The sequence below is a fragment of the Propithecus coquereli genome, unplaced genomic scaffold (assembly GCF_000956105.1).
Source record: "Propithecus coquereli isolate 6110/MARCELLA unplaced genomic scaffold, Pcoq_1.0 Scaffold34, whole genome shotgun sequence".
Lineage (NCBI taxonomy): Eukaryota > Metazoa > Chordata > Mammalia > Primates > Indriidae > Propithecus > Propithecus coquereli.
In genome coordinates, this window is record NW_012149063.1 from 3,701,384 (window position 1) to 3,714,008 (window position 12,625).

The 12,625-nt window shown below is 40.8% G+C and overlaps 1 protein-coding gene across 2 annotated transcripts in view; it reads left to right on the forward strand.

The window, feature by feature from the left end:
- MYO3B (myosin IIIB) overlaps positions 1 to 12,625 on the forward strand; it is a 412,726-nt gene that overhangs the window by 272,484 nt on the left and 127,617 nt on the right. For both annotated transcript variants that reach the window (XR_001137744.1, XM_012650712.1), the window contains exons 26-28: positions 6,095 to 6,206; positions 7,148 to 7,310; positions 9,180 to 9,260. Coding sequence is in view for 1 of the 2 variants with exons in the window: in XM_012650712.1 (XP_012506166.1) it covers positions 6,095 to 6,206; positions 7,148 to 7,310; positions 9,180 to 9,260 (356 nt within the window). In the remaining variant the exon portion in view is untranslated. The remainder of the gene's footprint in view (positions 1 to 6,094; positions 6,207 to 7,147; positions 7,311 to 9,179; positions 9,261 to 12,625) is intronic.

The window sequence follows — 12,625 nt, forward strand, 5'->3', positions numbered from 1 at the left end:
TCTGAAAAAGTCTTTATATTGCCTTTATGTTTGAAAGATATTTTTACTGGATATAGAATTATTTATATTTCAGTATTTTAAAGATTTAGCTCTACTGTCTTTTTATTTGCATTGTTTCTCCTGAGAACTCTGATGTCATATTCGTCTTTAGCCATCTATATGTAACTTGTCTTTTTTCTTTGATTGCTTTTAAGATTTTCTCTTTTTCACTGATTTTGAGCAAATTTGATTTAATGCCCTTTGGTGTAGTTATCTTCAAGGTTTTTTGTGCTTGGAATTTATTGAGCTTCTTGGATCTGTTGGTTTATCATTTTCAACAAATTTGGAAATTTTTAAGTCATTATTTCTTCAAATAATTTTTTTGTTCTTTTTCCTCCATCCCTCCAGGGACTCCAATTACATGTATTAAGGCCACTTAAGACCCCACAGTTCACTGATGCTCTTTTTTTTTTTTTTTTTTTGAGACAGAGTCTCACTCTGTTGCCCGGGCTAGAGTGAGTGCCGAGGTGTCAGCCTAGCTCACAGCAGCCTCAAACTCCTGGGCTCAAGCAATCCTTCTGCCTCAGCCTCCCGAGTAGCTGGGACTACAGGCAGGCGCCACCATGCCCGGCTAATTTTTTTCTATATATTTTTAGCTGTCCAGTTAATTTCTTTCTGTTTTTAGTAGAGATGGGGTCTTGCTCTTGCTCAGGCTGGTTTCGAACTCCTGAGCTCAAACAATCCTCCCGCCTCGGCCTCCCAGAGTGCTAGGATTACAGGCGTGAGCCACTGTGCCCGGCCTTCACTGATGCTCTTTTTTATTTTTTAAATTATTTTTTCTCAGTGTTTCATTTTCTATAGTTTCTACTGTCATGTCCTCTCTGCCTTCTCTTTAGGGTCCTGCTTCTTTTGGAGGAAAGTCTGGAAGTTTGGGGGAGACCTGAAAGTCTTTGTTTCTTTTTCCATCTTGGAAGGCCAATATTTGGTCATTACAGTTTCTTAGACTTATGTCGGTCATAGTCTTCTGAGTGAAACCATGAATATGACCAAAAAACCTTCCTCTTGTTGAGACAGACCAGGTTTCATAGGACAACTTTGATACATTTAAACCAAATCTCTCTTTCTCCACTTGGTCTTACCAAAGACTTTCTCCATTTGCACTAAAGAACACAAGAAAGAAGAGTGAAGAGAAATAAATGCTCCCATTTGCCTCAAAGATAATATTTATTCTTCAAGTTAAATGGGTTATATTTAACTTGAAGCTTTAAGGGTCAGTGGAGAAATTCACCACTATTAATTGGGTGAGAGATGCTACATTCCAAACAATAGTATTTTGTTGGGACTTCTCTATAAAGAGCATAATAAAGGGTAATATGGAAAAACCATAAAAGTCCAGGAGGTTCTTGTATCTAAGCAGACAATGTATCTAAGCAGACAATGAAGCTAAAAAAGGTCAATTCTTCCCAAATTTTCAAATTTTTTTCATGTAGAAAAATTTTTATTTTTATGTAGGCAAATTCATCAATTGTTTCTTTTCTGGTGAGAAGTAGCATTTAACTTTACTCTTTTTTGTTTCTTTCCCTTGCATCAAAAATTAAACTTCATTGGCTACAGTCATATCAGTTCTTTAAAAAAGAAAAATTAATGAATGACCTGAAAGTCAACTTAAATAATAATTTTAGCCTCTGTCATTTACTTTTTGTCATCTTGGATAAGTCATTTTATATCATTGAGAGTGGTTTTCTTCATCAGTAGAAAGGAGACTTAATAACCTAGAGAGATCCTTTGTTTTAAAATAAGTCCACAAATTATTTGATACTCCCTCCCTTCAAGAGGTGGAACTTAAATCCTCTTCCATTGAATGTAATTGGGACTTAGTGACTTGCTTCTAACAAATAGAAGAATATGGAAGAAATGATGGTGTGTCGTTTCTAAGCCTAAGTCATAACAGACATTGCAAATTCTTCCATGCCCTCTCTATCCCGCCCCCCGCCCCTGTCTCTCTGTGATCCCGTGTTCTGAGGGAAGCCATATTCTATGCCATGAAGCAATTCGAGCAGTCCTCTGTTTTGTGTTTGTGTGTGTTTGTGTGTGTGTGTGTGTGTGTGTGTGTGTGTGTGTGTGTGTTTGTGTTTTGAGACAGAGTCTTGCTCTGGGGCCCTGGGTAGAGTGCAGTGGCATCATCATAGTTCGCTGCAACCTCAAATTTCTTGGCTCAAGTGATCCTCCTGCCTCAGCCTCCCAAGTAACTAGAACTAAAGGCAGGCACCAGGACTCCTGGCTAATTTTTCTATTTTTAGTAGAGACAGGGTCTCGCTCTTGCTCAGCCTGGTCTCAAACTCCTGAGCTCAAGTGATCCTCCCACCTCAGCCTCCCAGAGTGCTAGGATTACAAACACGAGCCACCACGCCCAGCCTTCAAGCGGTCCTCTGGAGAGGCCCATGTGGCAAGGAGCTGAGGCTTCCTTCCAACAGTCAGTGCAGTGAGGAACTGAGGCTACCTACCAACAACTATGTGAGTGAGTCATCTTGGAAATGGATCCCCAGTGCCATTCAAGCTTTTGGATGACTGCAGCCATGGCTGACATCTTGACTGTAATCTCATAAGAGACCCTGAGCCAGAACTGCCCAAATAAACTGCTCCTGAATTCCTGACCCTCAGAAACTATGAGATGATAAATGTCTGTTTTTAAGGCATTAAATTTTGAGGTAATTTGTTATGCAGCAATAGAAAATGAACATATTCTAGAACCTTACAGATCCTTCTAGTTTATAGATGCATAATTTAAATGCAGAAAGATGTATCCGTAGTTGCCTCTTACTTTTTCTAATACTTTCCAAATTGCTTTTCCTGGTATATTTAAGAAGTCTTCCTTGAACAGCCTACATTCCATACAACAAAACATTTTAGGAAAAAACCTTAGTGACCTTTTTCAAATAGAGATATTTTTCAACTGGGTACTTACTATTTTGATAGTTTTTACATTTTAATAAAATGAGACTTTGGGAAATTTATCACCTTCCATAGAGTTCTGGAACAGGAAGGGCTCTTAGATCCTTGGAGGGCCATCAGGAGCTATGTGGATCCCTTGACATGTATGCAATGTGTTGTAATAAGAGCATTTTCTAAGATAGAATGTGTATAGCTTTTACCAGATTTTCATTGAGTCTTGAGCCCCACGTCTCCCCCACAGAAAGAGTTAAGAACTACTTGTCTGGTTCCTGTTCCCACCTGTAGGAATTCAGGCACAGAGAGGTGAATGACTTACCCACAGTTAGAGACAGAGATCTTCTGACTCTGAGCTCAGTGCTCAGACTCTAATCTGTGAGATAAATTCCACCTACAAGAGGCAGCTCAGGGAAGAACTGTGTTTGCAATGCCCTCCAATATCCAGACCCTCAAGACAGACTTTTACATTGATTATTTTGCTATTGCATTATTTCCTGTTTGTTTAACTCATCAAGTTCCTTCAGGAAGGAGGTGAAATGAGTCTCCCCCAAAAGATCTCCCCTCCTGGCAGATCTCTTGGCGTGGTTCCTTTCAGTTTCACCTTTATATTGAAGCATACGGGAGCTCAGTCAAAGTGATTTTTCACCATGGGACCTGCTGGAATCCAAAATTACTCCGTGAAGGAAACACATGCTTCTCTGACTTGATCACTATGGATATGTCACATATGTTTCTTCAGTATAGTTTGAAACCTTCACTTCTTTGCAGTGCTGTTACCCATCTCTTTCTGAACTAAGCTGGATGCGATTATCATCATCATCATATTAATAAATTAAGAGATTTGGGTTGATGGACTGAACATCGAAGTTATATTCTAATATTTATGTTGGTTCAGAATACATTCTGCCTATTTAGAGATTAGCAGGTGTTAAGAAACACCCACAGATGCCTGAAACATAAGTATAAATCTTTGTAGAATGAAAACGTCTTGTATTCCTCTTATATCTTGCAAGGTGCTGGTCATTCATTAGGTTCTTTTTAAATACTTCATCACCAATAGTATTGAGCATTGAGCATGAACATGCCTGGGCTGCTTAAAGCCAATAGAGTCATGTTATAAATGGCTGGGCCTAAAAGTATAAGAAGTTCTTGTTTTCCACTGACTTTTCTACTTTAAGCTATCTGTACTTCAGCTTTCCTATAGACACTCACCCCACATAAATTTGCCAGCTATTCCCACCATCCCCGTGTGCTCTAGGACCCAATCTTTTTGCTGTGGCCAAAGCCAAGTCAGAGAGACCATGCCTGAAACTGAGAATGTGGGGATGAAGAATCTGTGCTGACGCTATCAACTGCCCAGAAAGGCCTAAACTTAACTCCTGGCTGTCCACCCTCCCACTTAGCTCCAGAAGATAGCTGCTGTGAATAGGTTCCTGGGTTTGGCCAAATGATCTAGCATCATCTGGTCCACTGTTCAGACTCAGAGAGCAACTGCCAAAGGTGGAAATGGACTCAGAGCCTTGGAAACAGTCCCAGGATTTCTAAATGCAAATGTTTCCAGCAAATCCAACATTATATCCTAACTTGTAAAACAATCTTATAGCAAGAAGATAAAGTTAAGTGACTCGAGTACTGATTAGATATGTTTATTTTTCCATAAACAGAAAGATATGGTTATAATTGGCAGGAGGAAGGGACATATTTCATATTTTGGTGATTTTTTTGAAAAAGTAAAAATAGCTCTATATTTGAAAGTAATTTCACAATAACACGTTAGCCTTGTCTGAGGAATGGTAGAAAAACCCTTCGACAAGGAATAAGTTTATTTTTAAGCTTCCAAGGGGTTGAATTTAATTATAGATGGTAGCAAAGAACAGAGAAAAGATCCTTGAAGTTTTCTAAAGAAAAACTAAGGTGAGATTTCCTAAAAGGATAATATGTTCAACAAGTTATAGTTTTTAAAAAACAGAGAGAATAAAAGAGAAGAAAGGAAAGGGCAGAAAAAAACCCTTTTGGTAGTGATGGAGTTCAGGATGCATTGCCCCAAAATGTGGCACCCTGGCATTTGAGAAAATAGCAAAGGCAGGAAGGTCACCCTCACCTTCCCCTGCTCTTCTCCCCGAAAGCAGGTCATAAAACCCAGGAAGAATTTTCTGACCTTCCCCTGAAGCAAGACATAAGATCCTCATGTGAGAGGTACCCTCCCTATATGCAGAGAAAAGGAGCATCCTTATCCCTAAGGACAAAGGACACAGAGAAGAATCTGAACAGGCTTTGCTAAATTTCCCCAGTTTGTTACCATTAGATCATACTCTTTGTCCAATTCTATTTCTCAATGACTATCTATTTCTTCATCAAAGCTGGCATAAAAATACACAAGTTTAATTGCTACTTTAGGTCTTCATTCCCTTATGAAGGCTCTTGTGTCACCTAAAACTTATGTTAAATACATTTGTATGCTTCTCTCTTGTTAATCTGTCTTTTGTCAGGGGCCTCAGCTGTGAATCTAGAATGAGTGAGGAAAAGATATTTTTCTTCCCCTGCAGTGGTCCTCTTTGAATCTACCCAGAAACTGTTTCATCTGAAAGTTTGGAAGTACACTAAAATGATGTAATTTAAGAAAACAAATATAGTTTTGGTGATTGTATCAAGAAAACATACCTGCTCTATACCTTGGGTAAGACACATGGCCCAGCAGAGAGACTCAGGAGTGATAAACTATGATCACTTCTGCTGTCTGCAGATTGCTTCAGCTGGGACCTTGCAAAGCAGAGTCAAAACACGGACAATGGGATTTTAATTATTTTTATAATAGTAATACTAACATTTAAAAATTTTTGACTTTTACTAAGAGAGCTGTCTAAATTTCAGCTTTCTATAAGGATTAGATATTTTGATTTTGCATACACAAGATGCAAGTATGCATTGAATATGAACTACAAAGCAACATTAAAAGGGAAATACACATTGCAGAAAATATGAAAGTAGATAAGAGCCAAGTTGATAAGTATAAACTGTGTATCTTTTACTACTTAATATTCTACTATTGGTGCTTAGAAATATTTACTATTAAAAAACAAGGCGTGTCAATGGTTTCCAGAGCAATTCTGCTATACAGAATCAAATGATGATGAGAAATGCTTCATTTTACTCTTTTATTTTGTAGGTATTACTACTTGGCATTCAGAGCACATCAAACACCTCCTGCTGGCAAAGAGAGCTGTGTCGCTATCTTGGAAAAGTCCAGATTAGATCACTGGGTGCTGGGAAAAACAAAGGTAGTTCTTTATTTATTGTTCAAATTGTCGCCTGTGATGCTTTACTGCCTGCCTTTGTTTCTCGTCAGTGACAGCATCAGCATGAATAGCTCTGTAACCTGTGTAGCTTAGCAGACAAGACCCCAACCTAACAATGGTCTTTGCTGGTCTCAAGTCAGGGGTCTGGGGACCTTAGGGACCAGAGAAGGGAGGTTTACCTCCTGTTCTGTAAGTAATTTGAGAGCCATTTGGCATTTCTAGAATGAGATCTTTGAGCTCATCTTAAAATGTCCCTTTTCTCAATGCTACTTATTCCAGTACCACATGTAAATATACAAATCATGCTAATGGCAGCGATGAGTTTCTTTTAGAGTTTTTTTCTGTTTTTTCATTAGACTCATGTTATATACTGTGTACCCTGATTATTAGTGTCATCTGTGTGGCTTTTCATTTGGGAAAACATCACATCCCTTTAGGATCCCATGTTTTTATGGTCCATTTGGATTGCCCCACAAAGCCAGCTTATCCTGAGTGTTGATGGCAACACCACTGCTCCTCAGCCAAAATTAGATAATGTGGATCACCAGGTCCCTCTCCTTCCAAACTTCCACTGCAGGTCAGTCCTACTGGTTAGCACTGTCATCAGTGGCTGTGGGGAAAGAGAGTAGAGCTCAAGCTGAGAATGAAACTTCTGGCTGACATGAGACAGGCACGGAGATCACTGAGATCGCCTAAAATCCTATTAACTTCATCATCTGTTTACATCAATAATCAAAAATTGGCTCATCCTCAGAAGGGGAATTGCATTTGTCCCCAAGAAGTCAGTAATATGAACATAAATCAATCACTATAAACTTTATTTAGATAGTGGCTTTTAATATTTTCATTAAGAATATGTTGCAGTAGAGTGAATTTCTGTTGAGGAGCCCATATGTAAGGCCAAAACTAATGTCTCGTTTCAGGTTTTTCTCAAATATTACCATGTTGAGCAATTAAATTTGCTACTGCAAGAAGTCATAGGCAGAGTGGTTGTGCTGCAGGCATATATCAAAGGGTGGCTTGGAGCTAGGAGATACAAAAGAGTCAGAGAGAAGAGAGAGAAGGGAGCCGTTGCCATCCAGTCAGGTAAATGGTTCAGTTCTCATAAATACTGCCCCAAGTCTTGCTATTTCTTTAAACACTCGGGCCTACTCACTTGTTACTTTTTTCAGTGGCTTCTTCTCTTTCTCTTTCCCCTCCAACCTTCCTTCCTTCCTTCCTTTCTTTCCTTCTTCCTTGCTTCAGCAAATATTTGTCAAGTGCCAACTACAGATCAGGCCCTGTGCTAGGTGCTGAAATAAAGCCATGAGCAAGACTGTGTAGGAACAAAAGGAACTTTCTTTCCCTGCCCCGAAAGTTTGATAATTTCAGTCTATAAAACAAATCGACAATAGACAGAAAAGGCATACAAATTTTATTAATGTACAAACACATAGGAGTCACACAAAGTATGAAGGGCTAGATAGTTGAAGCTTAAATACCCTGTTCATAGGGGAGAGGGAAGTGGAGGATGTAGGCAATTGTAGAGGAAGATAAAAAGATTTTTAGGGGAGATGAATGGGCCCCCAAAACAGACAATAGCCTGTGACAGAGTTTGTGTGGGCTCTGGGTGTGGTGTCAGGTCTAGTGTTCCTGTGCTATGCATCCCTTTCCTCCAGTAAAAAGTGATTCACAACAATTGAATATCTTCTGGAGGATGCAGCCTTCAGGTAGATAGAGGACTTTAGAGAAAGCCCTTCCCTGCATTTGCTGCTGCCCGGGTACTCTCAATTTGAAGAACATTATTTGAGCCCCAACAACCACCATGGTTCCTGACCTTGCAAATAAGCAAACAAGTCTTCACGACATACTATGTCAAGATAGAGGCAGTATGAGTGGACCGATGATGTAAAACCCCCTGGCACAGACACGTTGCCACATCTCCCAGAATGATTGAGATAATATGTACTAGGTCCATGACCAGGTTTTCAGCATCAGAGTTACTAATGCCATTTCCAGAAGGCTTTTCTAGCCCAGATGGTACTTGTAAACCAAAGGAACAAATTGCTAGACTCTCTCATATGCCCAGACCAGTCAGTGCCTATTTGTATACATGTACATGCCATTTGTGTTACAAACAGTGTTTGAGCTCCTGTGCTATGGATGAGTGGTTGTGAAAGCACCAGATCTTGAACAGGGTGGACGATTTCCTTTGTGCTCCTATAAGCCAGCATCATAATGTACCTTGGTCCACTTTGGACTTTTTGAGCTTACCCAGCATCTTGGAGGGTGGTGATGTTCAGACTGAGGTGGGAGGAACAAAGAGAAGACACTCATGCTCCTGGTGGGTGGCTTAATGCCCCAGTTCTGAATCTAAAGGACTCACCGCCCCCACCCCAGAGAGTCCCTTCCTCTTTTCTTTCCTTCTCTTCACCTGTCTTCCTTGCTTTTCCCCTTCCCGTTGCATATTTCCTTCTCCCTCAGCACACCTCTTGGCACAGAGTTCACTTCACAACACATCTAGTGTTGTGCTAATTATTATTTCCCCTGACTGCCCTCTTTATCTTTCTCATCTCCCAAATAAAAAAATATTGAAAGGGTCAGGCTATTCCTTCCCACCGTCCCTCCAAGCCCCTTTCGGCTACAGCGTATCACCAAGTCCTGAAGACACAGCTTCCCCCAGGGATTGGAATGACAGGGAAACACCTCACCTGGGCTAGGGGTCCCACGTGATTCATCAGTGGAATATAGAGTATTCTGGAAACTCATTGCCTGAACATTTTTGAAGCCAAGCCATGAGTACAGAGAGGCTCTTCTTCCCCACCACAGCTCACGTAGCTCTGCTTATTTCGTTCAGTGAGAAAGCCGAAGGGAGGAGGAGAGGGGGGTATAGATTGGAGGGGAAACAGCTTATATCAATTCTCTGGTATGTTCTTAAATTAATGTCATTCCTAGCACATGGTTTTATATTTTTAGCCTGGAGAGGATATGATGCTCGAAGGAAATTTAAGAAAATAAGCAACAGAAGAAGTGAGTCTGCTGTTCATATTCAAGCAGGTAATTAAAACATCATTTTCACAGTGTCCACTTGAAAACATTCTGTGACTAAGATCCTATGAGTTTAGAAAAGCTGAAAGGTTAATAATTCAGGAGCTCTGGGATGAGTTGAGAGTTCTTTCTAGTGGCGGTTCCTGGTGCTTGTTCTGACACCCGCTGTGTGATAACGATGAGACTAACAGTGAGCGTTTGTTGCATGCCATACTTGGCCAAGGGTGCTCTGACTAGGTACTCTTATATTACTGATTTTGTAGAAAAGGAAGCCAAGGCACAGAAGTGAAGTGACTTGTCCACAGTCACACAGCTCATTAGTAGCAGAGCCAGCAGTTGAACACAGGCAGTTTGGATAGAGTCAACTTTGCATACTGCCAACTGAACAAATCTCTTTCCCTCTTCACATGTCCCTCATCTGTGAAATGAGAGCATTGGTTAAAAAGGTCTGGAAACTGCCTTCCAATCTTGAAATTTTATTATATGCAAGACCTCTCGGCATAACAGAGGAGGAATAACTCAAGGACTTTCCCAGCAAACTGACTTTCCCAAATCCAGGCCTGTATGTGGCTAACATGGTCCTCTGGGCCCCACAGGGTGAGCATACCATGGCTCTAATGGCTCAGCTTGCCTTGGCAGCTTGAGAGCGGAGAGCTCTGATTACCGGCTCATCCGTCCCCTCCCTGGCTCTCAGGTCACTCTGCTCCTCTGCAAATGTCAGTGTGCACTGTGGCTGCTAGGCCCGCTCCCACCCTCGTTGAAATTGTGTATTCCTAATTGAGGCTCTGGAAGAAACAGGCCCCTGAGCATGCCAGGAGCTCCAGGAACTGCAAGAAATTGGAGATACAATAATTGGAGAGAGAAGGAGAGAGAAGTAGCTAGGTCAGTAGACGCAGCAGCAAGGAGAGAGAGAAGGTTTCACATGCTGCTGAGCTTGAAGCAAACCCTTAAATAAAACAGCTGCAGCCTTTTCAAGGAGGTCCCTGCCCAGAACCTGATATCTTCATTCAAAACTAAAATATCTGGGAGGAAGGGGTGCCATTTAAATGCAAATGTTAATTTTTAACACCAGGCCCCTAGGAATTCTAAGCTCTACAACTTCAAAGCCTCAGGATGAGGCTGCAATTCTTGTTGCAGCTTAAGAAAGACAACTCAAAGTGCATCATTTGTGCCCCACTTGCCGCCTTTCAACACACACACACACACACACACACACACACACACACGCGCGCGCGCCATCTCGCATTAAAAGAGGATATTGACTGATTTCTGATCTTGCAGTTGAGTACAAAGCCAATGCATCATGCGTTTTAAAATACAAACTTTGAGCTTATATATTATTGACCCACTGAATCCAGTATATAGGAACCATAAATCCAATTTTCCCTACCTGAAAATCATCTTTAGAGAGCTCACTGTTTTGCATTCTGTTGCTGCCAAGAGAATGCTGGAATAAAACAGAGATAGGTCTGCTTCATCATCATGGTATCAAGATAGTAATGATTACATCTTTTCAGTGGAGCACTTATGGGATAGGTACCATGAAAGGATAATTTTGCTTAGTGGAACTAGAGAGAACACATTTCTTTAAGGTGCCTCCTGCTTTTATCCTTACAAGCAACCCCCCTTCCTTAAGCCTTGCAGCCAAAGTGTTCCCATCTATCAAGTGGTGTTGGAAACTTCCACTAACCCAGTCTGCGGGGGCTTAGGCAGGAATGAAGGTGGCACTAGCGCCCCCTCTGCCCTCTTAGAAGTAGAGGGTGGCAGCCAGAGCAAAAGCAGATAGAATCTCTTTTGCCCTTCAGTCTACCCCATGGACAGGAATTGACATGCTGGTTTTGTGTTGGTGTTAAAGATGCACAGATAGGGGAACGAGATTTGAAGGCACAGTTGTGTTTATCTAAAAGGCAAAGCAACTCATTCTGACTTTCCTGTTTGGGGCTGTAATCTTCCCAAGCATAATCTTCTCCTTAAAAACTCCTCTTCGTGCCATTAGGACATTTCCAAGTATAACAAGACCCAGAAACAGAGGTTCTCTTACTTTAGAAATCTGTAGGAAGTGGCTTAGGGATGTTATCTTAGCACAATCATTTCTGATTGTTTCTTAGGTTATTCTCTAACTTATTATTTTTTAAAACAAATCATTTCATTTGAAATTTAGATTCTGTGGAATGCATTTGTTTGCATCTCTAGTTCTGGTCCATAGTCTTTTTTTTACATGGTGTTGCTAAGATATGTTATATATTTTTTTAAAAAGAGCAGACCTTGAAATTTAGGAAGCATTTGGCCTACATGTTGCTACAGAGCAGTGCATATTGAAATTTGTTTTCCTTTCATCTCCTTCCCAATAAAAGCAGCCGCTTGGCTTATCCCTTTAGCTTCCTCAGAACTTCCTTTCAGAATTCCCGATCTATTACGGCACATTCACATGCCAGAAACAAGATGCCTTTTCATGCTGTCAACCTTTTCCATCTGAAATGTAAATTAATTCTTGCTGGTATGCCTTGACAGAGATCAAAGTCAGGGTATTAACCTTTCTGGGCTTTCTCCTCATAAGGACCGGGCAGCCCCTGTTAGGAGCCCAGTGTCCTTGTTATCGGGGCCCTCCTCCAGGCAGCCCGCAGTCTAGGAGCCACCATTTCAAAGGCTCAGAGTCCTTTTGGAAATATCCTCATCATTACTTTAAACTGGGTGAGAAATGATCTGCCTGGTTAATTCTGGAGAGATAAGCATGCCCATTTTAATTGTGGGCCCTTCACTCAGATTCTATAAGTTGGTTTAAGTGGTTCTGACAGCAAGTGATCTTGGTGTAATCGAGGGAGGGTCAGGGCTCCGGATTGGAAACCTCTCCCCTCACTCAGAGGGTCATTTCTTGCCTGTCAGTCTTTGAGGTAGGCCACATTTGCATTTTCAAAATAAACAGATGCCTTTCAAATACATGAGCTGGTGGTCTAGAGATCTCTGTGGGCCCAAACAGTTCACCAGCCAGTGATCAAATGCTTAAAGAGAAAACAAACAGAAAAAAATACTCTAGGTACACAGGATACATTTCCTATGTGTATAACCTCGCACAGTCAATAAAGGGTCTTTATGAGATGCGGGGAGGTGAGGGGAGAGGGAGTGTGGGATCCTGAGCAAAGGGTTTTTTGGGGGGGAGGGGAAACAAGTTTGAATGTCCCCTTAGTGAGAAGTGCCATGTTTTATTGTTTTTATTATTGATTGATTCTGATAATGGGTTCTTGCCATAGGAAAATACATTCCTTTAAATGCCAAAGAATTAAAATATGTACTTTTTTTAATCAGAAAAATAAAATTGCACATATTAGTGTCCAGATAGATAGAATATTCTCAATAAAAACTAACAGTTACATTTA